Consider the following 11813-nt stretch of genomic DNA (forward strand, 5'->3'; position numbering starts at 1 on the left):
CACTTTATACAGAGACACCATCCTATACACATCTGAGGTGGAGTGTGCTGTGTGTGAGCGAGCGAGCGAGTGAGTGAGCTAGCGTGTGTGTAAGTCTCTGGGAGGAGATGGGGGGGTGGAGTACGAGGCAAGTCAGATGCAATTACCCATCCTGACAGGCTTCTCTTTTGCTAGGCATGACTGGTGTGTTTGTGCGGAGATCCAGTCAGCTGCAGAGCACACACTGCACTGTCCCCATGTCCCCAGCCACCGGGGGGGGGGGGGGGGGGGTTCAGAGGGGACATCCCGGTAAAGGTTATACGACAGAGGACTGCGTATGAAAGCCATTATGTCTTCCAGGAGGGTGTGAAATGATAATCAATGCGTTGTGATGCATGGGTGTGCATGAGCCCGACTGAGGTAAAAATCCAATCGATGGGTGAGATTCGATAATCAGTGTTCCGTCTAAACAAAATGTGTTTTAGCTAATTAATTTACAAACATAACGCTCCAGACTGAAACCTCAAGGTTTTAAAATGCATACTGTCGTTTGGGTATTGCCGATTTGGTATTGTGCGCACGTATAAATTAATCGAATCTCATCTATGAAAATGGAACTGCGGTCGAAATGTAAGATATGTTACCATGTAAATCGTGACTGGAAATGGACTGCATTTATAGAACAGCTTTTATTCAAAGCGCTTTACAACTTATGCCTGACATTCACACATTCACTCACACACCTGACGGCAGAGGCGAACATGAAGGGTGCCGACCTGCTCATTCGGAGCAGTTATGGGGGGGTTAAGCGTCTGGCTCAAGGAGGAGCTGGAATCGAACCGGGAACCTTCCGACTACCAGACGACGCTCCACCTCCTGAGCCGCTGTGTGTGACGCATCAGGTCTGGAGTCTAAGTCATGGCCGTTATTGAATGGTTACACCCCGTACGTCCTCCCGCCCACCACGGCCAGTGTCAGCTTGTAACTCTCAAAAGAGTGTGTTAGAATAACCTCAGCCAGACCCAGACAGGTGTGTTAAACAATGACACAAGTCAAGTTGCCCTCAACACACACACAGTGTGTTGCCTTTTCAATCACGCCGCTAACACATCTGTATTGTATCGTTTCATTTTATTTTAAACTAGAAAGGCAACTGAGGTTTCCCTCGTTTACAGTCACGTCGGGTGTACTATACAGAGACGAGATAGAAGAAAAAAGCGTATCAAATCACGCGGCATATAAAATCATATCAATAAGACAACAAGACAAGGCAAAGAGCAAGGATAACAAATCGATTAAGAGACGCACAGCTTGATTGGCGATGGTTGGTGATCGAGGTTTTAAACTCAACAGAGGGGAGAATCTCAAGCTGTTGGAGTTCATTCCATGAGCTAGAGCCTAGAGCATCATAGTAAAATGCAGATTGACCCTGTTCAGAGCAAACTCTGGGACCTTAAGCACCAGTCAGTCACTAGAACGGGTTCCATAGGTTCCAAAATTCCATTCCAGTAGTGATCAAGAGTCAAGAGTCACAGATGCAATATAAGGAGGTAGCTTATCAATAATGTTGTAGTATAAAGCGGTAGCTTACCAATAATGATGTGGTATAAAGAGGTAGCTTACCAATAATGATGTAGTATAAAGAGGTAGCTTACCAATAATGATGTAGTATAAAGAGGTAGCTTATCAATAATGATGTAGTATAAAGAGGTAGCTTATCAATAATGATGTACGGTATAAAGAGGTAGCTTACCAATAAGGGCCTTAGAAATGAACAAATGCCAGTGTTTGTTGCGCCTCTCCATCCGCGAGGACCAACCAACCTTGTCATAAAGGACACAGTGATGAGTGTCATATCTGTCATTAGTGATGAATCTGAGTGTATGAATTGTGTGCATTGCATCTGCATTGTGTTATTATCAACACGCCACTTTGTCTTCCTGTCTCGTTCATTCCGTCCTCTCATCGAATCACCGAAAAACGCCACCATGACCCGAGATACGATGGCATCTCTGCCACACAGCCAGTTATCTCTCACTCGTGAATAACAGCACCATGTCGACGCGCCTTGCGGTCCGCCTTCTCAAAGGATCCAGGGCGCTTAAGAGAGACCCATTGTTAAAGTAAAGCCTCGTCGTTCGCACAGGAACGCTGCTTTAGATACCGATCTATGCTTCATATCGAGTGCCGGTGAAAAGGAGGGAGGTGGAAATCAATGTTACTTAAACACGAAAGAGCAACCTAGCAGAATCTCCAAGTCAACGCATTAGACATAACATCCTCACACCTATCGACTGCCACCTCGGTTACCAGCCCAGGAGGACAACAACCATGCACACACACACACACACACACACACACACACACACACACACACACACACACACACACACACACACACACACACACACACACACACACACACACACACACACACACACACACACACACACACACACACACACACACACACACACACACACACACACACACACACACACACACACACACACACACACACACACACACACACACACACACACACACACACACACACACACACACACACACACACACACACACACACACACACACACAGTAAGTGGAGTAAGTTACCAGCCAGCGACTCATTTGGGAGCCAATTGACAGCGGCTGACCCCATAGGGACCTTGTGAGATGGGAACGGGGGGGGGACCATGAGACCCCCCCCCCCCCCCCCGACATGAATACATCATGGGTACGGAGGGTGGGTTCACACCCCGAAAAACTCCTCTTTTGCGATGCAGACCATCCCGTGGAAGACAAAAAGACGATTTAATGAATAGTTTTACACAGAAACACAATATGGGGACAGCGTGGTGGAATAATAGCCCCGGCATTGTGTGTCTGGGGGGGAAATAGGCCAGCGATTCCGCAGGCTCTCAGAGAGAGAGAGAGAGACTTCACTTGTTTTTCAACTTACCTCATCAAAGCCACTGTCCTCCTTCTTGAAAGCTGCGGGAGACAAGAGAGAGAGAGAGAGAGAGAGAGAGAGAGAGAGAGAGAGAGAGAGAGAGAGAGAGAGAGAGAGAGAGAGAGAGAGAGGGGAAAATGAGGCTCTTGACGTCTTTTGAACTACTAACCAAATGCAAAGCAGAAGCACGCGCGCCGGGAGAGAGGGAGAGACGGGGAGCGCGCGGGGAACAACCTTGTCATTGTGTCATAATTTATCAGGAATTCATTCCGCTTTCCTTCATTAAAACCGGCGGACGCGGGCCCTCGGTGGTCAATCACTATTGTCTGAGATTGGCAGCGAGACGGGGAGGGGAGGCCGCGGCGCTGATGGCCACTGACCTTTCATACCCGGGGAGCATCATTAGCCCCGCATTGCAGAGAGGACACAAACACTAGCCGTCCATTGTTCGGAGGACAGTACTTCTCTCCCTCCCAGTTGTAATTGTGAGGAGATGCGGTGATTATCATCTTCGACTGCGGTGTCCTTCTTTACTTGTGGATAGGAATGGTTAACAACGAGGTACTGTAAAGTGTGTCCGTCTCGGCCCTTATTTACACACCAAACACCACGTGATCTAGACGCTGGCTTTGATGTCAGAGACAAACTCGTTTCTTTTGAGCCTAAGAAGGTTCGAGAGACATATATATGATCTTTCAAACCTTCTTAGACTATACATTATCATTAGGCTACATATATATATATATATATATATATATATATATAAACCCTTAATTTCCTGCATTCTGGTGTACTTTTTATGCACCAATTTGTGCCTTTTCTGCAGTAGTAGGGCATTCTGTTTTGCTTTCAAATATTAATTCTCCTGTATTGTTTCTGCACATTCAACACATATGTATATATTGGTAATGATAATGATAATTAATTTAGCTACTTATTTCTCATAATCATTCAAGATGGTCATGACGAATATTGTTGAACAAAAAAATGTATCCCCAGATGGTTAAAAAGATGGAGTGCTTGGGGGGGGGGGGGCTTATTACTGGTGAAATGACTTATTCATGTAAAAGTGATTGTTCTGAAGCACAGTCATCCTATTCAGTGAGCCATTAAATTGCTGTTTTCTCATTCTGAGAGAGGAGAGAGTGCAAGTGAAACGCTCTGAACAATACCATCGTCAACATGTGGACTGAACAAACATTATTGTGTTTCCAGGCAGTTTGTATAGATACGTAACAAACAGTTGATTCAATTGCAATTGCATGGGGAAAACAAAACATAGACGGGTTTGGGCTGAAAATATTTGTATTTTTCAACTGTAATTAGATATTTCAAATGTATATTATGACAACATGGGAAATATTTATCAGTCATTTATTTCGATGGAACATCCGCCTGCATTTTCTTTTCTATGAATAATACCAATGTGCTTTGAGAATCAAATGTCAAGGGCCTCAAATATTTGGGAAATATCATAAGCATTTTGTAATTCCTATTGATAATAGTGGAGAAAACCATCGGATAGGCTATACAGTATGTTGAAACTAAGGCATTCAGCTACTTCAAAAACTCAACATTTGAGTCAAAATATTTTATCATGCGGTTGCTACATAAGAAAAACAATAATAGGAATTCTTGGAAGTCATCAAATTTTTGTAAAGTATACATTCCTAAAATGAAAAGTTTAAGCTATAAAATTAAGCAATTTGTTTTATGGATGTCTGAACTTGTAAAATACTATTCCCTTGATTTGCACTACCTCTCTAACTCGTTTTAGCAATTTTGTTCGTATATTTTGTATATAGTGTTTTTATTTTTGTATTCCTTTACTCTTTACTGTATGAAGCACAATCTCAGGAGGGTCATACAGAACCAAGCATTTCACTATATAGCCTAATGCACCTTATATGTGACAAATAAAACAAAACTTGAACTTGAATTCCAACAAAGTGTATAGTGAAAACGACACTTTGTAACATCCATCCCAGGTGGAAACCAACGCTTGTATCCTCGAGGAAAACGTCAAGTGGATGACATTGAAACACATGAGGACAAAGGGAACTGTCAATTTGAAAAAGTATCTCTCATACTTCTAAACCCATCCTATAGCTCGGAGCTACCTCCGTCATTCATTCATCACCCCCCCCCCCCCCCCCTCCCCGACCCGCACACCTCTCACTTGGGCTGAATTAGCATCCAGGTGACACTGCGGCGGTGGGCTCCTCGTAGAGGGGTAGGTTAGGAACACACACCCCCCTCTCCCACAAAGAAAAACAAGATGTTATCCATGTGGATGGTTTCCTAAATAATTTAACAGTTAACCAGCGAGTTCATTTTAACAAAGGACCACCTCTGCCTAGGCCTGTCCCGACCTATTAAAGTCAACGGAGGTGTAGTCCTTGCACCTTCACCTCCTCTACCACCACCACCACCATCATCATTGATGAAGTTGTGGCATTATATGTATCAAAAGTGTCTCCTACTGCTTGGTTGACGGGTCACAGTGTAGTGCTCTTTTGAGGGGGGGGGGGGGTTTGCAGGGGACAAATACCATGTTTGTTGCGCCTCTCCGTCAGAGAGGACCAAGCAACCTTCTCATAAAGGACACAGTGATGAGTGTTGTATCATGTCATTAGTGATGAATCTGAGTGTATTGTATCTGTATTGTGTTATTATTAACACGTCACTTTGTCACGTCCCCCTCAGTATTGAGAAGAGGTAAATGTGTCCCCCTCAAGAAATATAGCTAATATGAAAGACAACCCCCTCCCCAAAAGAGGTCATTTATATATCCTTCTTACCTGTAACTATACATATTAACCAACTATTTGATATGTACATGATTCTGAAAAAAAACAAAAAACAAAACTTGTGTCATGTGTTTTTAATGTGCAGAAACAATACAGGAGAATACTTTGAAAGCAATACAGAACGAGCCTGACTGCATTATATTCCACTATATTTGTGTCAGCAGGTACCTGAATGTTGTCTCTTCCTTTACATAAATAAAGACACATCCACCATAACTCATGGAGAAACGGCACAAATTGGTGCATAAAAGTACAACACAATGCACAAAACTAATGTTTGATGCTCAATTTCCTGGGGGACAACCACCAGACCCCCCACTTAACCCCCCCCCCCCCCCCTCCCCCCATTTGAAACCACAACTACGCCCTTGTTAGTATATGCCTGCATAGTGATGGCACCCCAATAAAATGTATCCATCATGATCAGCCCCTCTCACATGACTTGTGCTCACCGGTCCCACATGGCCCTTTAGAACAGGTTAATAAGAGAACATTTGAATGGCAAACTAAAAGTGCATCTCGTGCCCTATTCGTCTCCTAACGCGATGTGCTTTTGATATATCGCTCGCGGTGGACACAGACAGTGGTCGATCGATGCCCCCAGATACAGCGCCGTGCTGATCTAGAGATAGCTCTGCAGAGATGGACCAATATAGGCAAGGGCAATCAGCGCAGCAGAAAAGTCAATGCCAACCGTTTACTCTGCAGAATCGACCCGATGTTTCACTTAATTCCTCTCTTCTGTTCTTAAGTCGCATCGCGCACTAGTTATTATGTGTGGAATGCATGTGCTTGGTCCAAAGGCCACAACACAAGGCTTTGATGACCAATCACAAGCATCACCCCTTAGGAAAACAAGTACTTTTACGCGTGTTTTGTGTATCAGAGGGAGGGAGAGGGAGAGAGCATGCATCATGTATACAGTACATGCGCAATGTATATGACATGACTGCTAGTAGAATAGCGTTCACATTTCAAATGTTCTTTAGAAATTGCACTGACGGACCTTAAGAAGAAAGTACGCATTTGTCAGTCCATGTGTTGGATACTTCGCAGACTAGTCACAAAGCATGCAACATGCGACGCCCGGCCCACTTCAAATGCAGCTAATAACAGAGCGCAACACACAGCATTCCGCAATTCCTTTTTTTCATGTTTATTGTTGAGCTGCAAACGATGCCATTCCAAACAGAAGATGTGACGACGAGGCGCCTCAAGTGAATGTTTTTTTTTGTATGCATGTAAGTTCTTACCTATGCTTCTGAAACTCTCAGACAAAGTTCTTCTCAACTTTTTCATTTTGCCGATTTTTTCGGCAGGTTGCGAGACGGGCATCAGGTCACACATGTCGATGTAATTGCAAAAGGAGTAATTGCAGAAAGACCAGGGGTCCTCAGGGGAGCTTCAGACCAGGGGTCCTCAGGAGAGCTTCAGTCCAGGGGTCCTCAGGAGAGCTTCAGTCCAGGGGTCCTCAGGAGAGCTTCAGTCCAGGGGTCCTCAGGAGAGCTTCAGTCCAGGGGTCCTCAGGGGAGCTTCAGTCCAGGGGTCCTCAGGGGAGCTTCAGACCAGGGGTCCTCAGGAGAGCTTCAGTCCAGGGGTCCTCAGGAGAGCTTCAGTCCAGGGGTCCTCAGGGGAGCTTCAGACCAGGGGTCCTCAGGAGAGCTTCAGTCCAGGGGTCCTCAGGAGAGCTTCAGTCCAGGGGTCCTCAGGGGAGCTTCAGTCCAGGGGTCCTCAGGGGAGCTTCACTCCAGGGGTCCTCAGGAGAGCTTCAGTCCAGGGGTCCTCAGGAGAGCTTCAGTCCAGGGGTCCTCAGGAGAGCTTCAGTCCAGGGGTCCTCAGGAGAGCTTCAGTCCAGGGGTCCTCAGGGGAGCTTCAGTCCAGGGGTCCTCAGGAGAGCTTCAGACCAGGGGTCCTCAGGGGAGCTTCAGTCCAGGGGTCCTCAGGGGGGAGCTTCAGTCCAGGGGTCCTCAGGGGAGCTTCAGTCCAGGGGTCCTCAGGGGAGCTTCAGTCCAGGGGTCCTCAGGGGAGCTTCAGTCCAGGGGTCCTCAGGGGAGCTTCAGTCCAGGGGTCCTCAGAGCTTCAGTCCAGGGGTCCTCAGAGCTTCAGTCCAGGGGTCCTCAGGGGAGCTTCAGTCCAGGGGTCCTCAGAGCTTCAGTCCAGGGGTCCTCAGAGCTTCAGTCCAGGGGTCCTCAGGGGAGCTGGAGGGGTTCTTCTGACCAGGGGCTCTGCGCTACACTACACAGTCCGACACAAGAAACGAGCTCACTGTTCGCCTCGACTTTTTTTTAAATGTTCTTTTAAGAATGCAACTACATGTCTACGAAGGGAATAAAGTCCACGGTGTACCGAAGCGGGATAAAGGCATCCGAATAAAAACAACTATTTATTAAAAACACGCGTCTTTGGTCCGTCTTTTGTGTAGTTATCACAAACGGGATGGATGTTGAGTTCTTTCTTTGCCCCTCTCGCTTTACTCACTCCCCGTTCCACCGCAATCTGGATGTCATTTTTGGGATTCTCTCTCTCTCTCTCTCTCTCCCCCCCCCCCCCTCTGGTTTGCTTGAAGAGAGAGAAAAAATCAGCAACAAACCCCGCCCCCGAGACGCAGCGATTGGTCGAACGGGGCAGCGGAACGTTCCATTCGTTACCGAGAATGACAATCAAATCATAGCGCCGCCCTGATGTGTAAAGGAAAATTATTTTCCCGAGCGCAGCCTGAGAACCGGTGCGTCTACTCTCTGCCCGTGAATCGCGCACAGTTGTACAGGTCTATTTTTAATTATATTCTATTATATTGTGCTTCTATTTTATTCCACCTATTTATTTTATTCTACCGTAATTGTTTGTCGGTTAATGTCGCACCAAAAATGACCAAATCAAATTCCTTGTATGTGAAAACTACTTGGCAATAAAGACCTTTGTGATTGTGATGCTGAGTGCGGCACTCTCTCTCCCAGGACGTTCCCCTGTAGGGACGGTGATGCTCGTGTGTCCACCAGTCAATCACCGCCGCTCCGCTTCACCGTGGTCCGGCGTCCGGTCCTTGATCCAAACCATCAAAGCTGCATGTATTCATGGTATAATGGTTGTGTGTTGCATTATGCATTTCACTACCCGAGTCAGTCATATAAATCGGAGGAACGGGGCAGTTAAAACGTCTTTCTCTGGTCTGCATCCCCTTAACAATTGTGTGTATTGAGCCGTACTGTTTGTACCCATTCTGGAATCTTGTTAAATAAAGTTTTCATTCATTCAGTCATTCATTCATTCACGTTGACCTTAATGCGTCTTTACGCATTGGCAGCTCATGGACGGATATAAAACCCATCTACATTCATTGCACACATCCACATGAACACACTCACTTTTTAAACACTCACCTTAACATTCACTTTAGACACTACACCATATTTGTATTTATTACAAAACGATTTGCATGACATCCCTACCTCATTCTTGCATTTAAAAAAGCTTGCATTTGTACTTTATTGTTTGCACTTTGTAGGCTACTTTATAGTTTGTATATTTTGTATAGTGTTTGGCCGGCCTTCATTCTTTTATGAAGCACAATCTCAGGAGGCTCATACAGAACCATGCAAGCATTCCACTGTAATGTACATTATATGTGACAGACTAAACAAAACTTGAAACATGACTGCGCATAACAATGTTGACAAGGCATGGGGGGACACAGTGCAGAACATCAGTCATCATAGCAGCGGCATGACGAATGTTAAGCCCTTCAAGAACAACGTTGCCCAACAGTGTCCATCAACGCCCGTTTCAATATATCTCTATGTTCTCGACGCGGTGGTCAGAGACTATAGTCCTTCCCGAGTTGATCATCAGTCAAGGTTTAAAGCTGACCCAGACAACTGCTCTAAAGTCAACTCTCTCCGGAAACTATCCCAGGAATGCAGAGGGGGTTGATAAGGCCAAGCTGTGTCAGTCCTCCAGGAAAAGGATGTTCTCTAGCTCGCAGTGTGTAATTTCAGTGAGATTCTCGACTTTGATAAAAGCAAAGACACACAACCTCCCCCGTGAGCTGCAGCTGGTCCTTGAACAGAATGGGGGAGTGAGGGGCTCCTTTGCAGGTCATTACTCTGGAGCCTGTACAGTATAGCACGTGGAGTGGTGGCAGAAATACAGTTCCTTTACTTAATGTACAAGTAGAAATACCCAGATACAATACACTACTCTGGTAAAAGTAAAAATTCTACTAAGTAAAAGTTGAGAAGTATTTGATATTGTGTTTTACATGACGTTGTGTATTCCAGTGCTTGGGAGCATTCAAACCTTGATCCAGTGACCTCTAAAGGTCATGTTAAAGTGGTATGTGGTCCAGTTCTGCTGCTCCGATTAAAGGTTATGTTAAAGAGGTGTGGTCCAGTTCTGCTGCTCTGATTAAAGGTTATGTTAAAGTGGTGTGGTCCAGTTATGCAGCTCTGATTAAAGGTTATGTTAAAGTGGTATGTGGTCCAGTTCTGCTGCTCTGATTAAAGGTTATGTTAAAGTGGTGTGGTCCAGTTATGCTGCTCTGATTAAAGGTTATGTTAAAGTGGTATGTGGTCCAGTTCTGCTGCTCTGATTAAAGGTTGTGTTAAAGTGGTATGTGGTCCAGTTCTGCTGCTCTGATTAAAGGGTTATGTTAAAATGGTATGTGGTTCAGTTATGCTGCTCTGATTAAAGGTTATGTTAAAGTGGTGTGGTCCAGTTCTGCTGCTCTGATTAAAGGGTTATGTTAAAATGGTATGTGGTCCAGTTCTGCTGCTCTGATTAAAGGGTTATGTTAAAGTGGTATGTGGTCCAGTTCTGCTGCTCTGATTAAAGGGTTATGTTAAAATGGTATGTGGTTCAGTTATGCTGCTCTGATTAAAGGTTATGTTAAAGTGGTGTGGTCCAGTTCTGCTGCTCTGATTAAAGGGTTATGTTAAAATGGTATGTGGTTCAGTTCTGCTGCTCTGATTAAAGGTTATGTTAAAGTGGTGTGGTCCAGTTCTGTTGCTCTGATTAAAGGTTATGTTAAAGTGGTATGTGGTCCAGTTATGCAACTTTGATTACATCTTCTTGAAGTTGACAGGCTTCAAATGTGAAAGTACATAATATTCATACATTCTTGCCATATTTTCTATTATGCAAAATATTTTTCTTCAAAGTAACTAGTAACTGATGGGTTCAGATAAAAGTAGTGGAGTGAAAAGTACAATATTTCCTTTGCAATGTAGTGGAGTAAAAGTACAAAAACCCTAAAAATAGAAATACTCAAGTAAAGTAGAAATACCTCATACATGTACGTAAGTAAAAAAAAAAAAAAAAAAACGTAGTTACTTTCCACCACCGGGCACACGTCTTTAGCCTATTACGATACACGCATAGGGTCATATAACGAATGATACTGTGTACCTAACAAGGAGAAGCCATACTAAGCTTGCTGACTGTACTATCGGATAGTTCTTCCATCCTGCGGTCAACAAGTATCAGTTCCTTTCTTCCGAGACATCTTGGCCTCCTCTAAAAAGGCTGAGCTTGTCTCTGTGTGATCTGCATTGCAAATACCTCCAGATAAGCTGTCCGAGGGCATATTTGTGCATTTGCATGCCGGACATGCTGAGCTTGTAGCTTTGATGCCGTTCTACTGAGAGGCTTCAACGGGGGAAGTTTAAACAGGCGTTAGAATTCGGTTATCCCCCGCAGCTAAGCCCTCTTCATAACGGTCCTTCATAAACCTTTGACATATTTTACCAGAGGAACGTATCGGTTGCACTTCACTGCAATACCAAAAAGGCCTTCTTAATTTTTTTTTTTTTAGATTTTTTTTTTTAGATTAGATTAAAATGTATCGTCATTATGCAGCAGAAGTAGAGTACACCGAAAAGACGTTTGGCATCCAACCAGAGTGCAAATGTAACAGTAAAGTGCAATAGAAATATACAATGTACAGGTGATTAAACTGGGTATAAAATATACAAATTAGTACTACCGAGTAATAGTGCTAATCAGATGTACGTACAGAGTTGTAGTATTAATATGTACAGTAATACAGGTATAAAGACAATATGGTAATAAGTCAT

General features: G+C 44.5%; 1 protein-coding gene across 1 annotated transcript in view; it reads right to left on the reverse strand.

The window, feature by feature from the left end:
* Nucleotides 1–7426, reverse strand: part of LOC311246516 (cyclin-dependent kinase 14-like) — a gene marked incomplete at its 3' end in the record, with an annotated part of 332639 nt that extends 325213 nt beyond the window's left edge. The window contains exons 1-2 of the mRNA XM_084336667.1: nt 6996–7426; nt 2942–2973 (exon numbers count right to left, since the gene is read on the reverse strand). Coding sequence (XP_084192793.1) covers nt 2942–2973; nt 6996–7089 — 126 coding nt within the window. The 5' untranslated portion in view covers nt 7090–7426. The remainder of the gene's footprint in view (nt 1–2941; nt 2974–6995) is intronic.
* Between the last annotated feature and the right edge of the window lie 4387 nt (nt 7427–11813).

This window comes from Notolepis coatsorum (genome assembly GCF_963971535.1).
Source record: "Notolepis coatsorum genome assembly, chromosome: 19".
In the NCBI taxonomy this organism is placed as follows: domain Eukaryota; kingdom Metazoa; phylum Chordata; class Actinopteri; order Aulopiformes; family Paralepididae; genus Notolepis; species Notolepis coatsorum.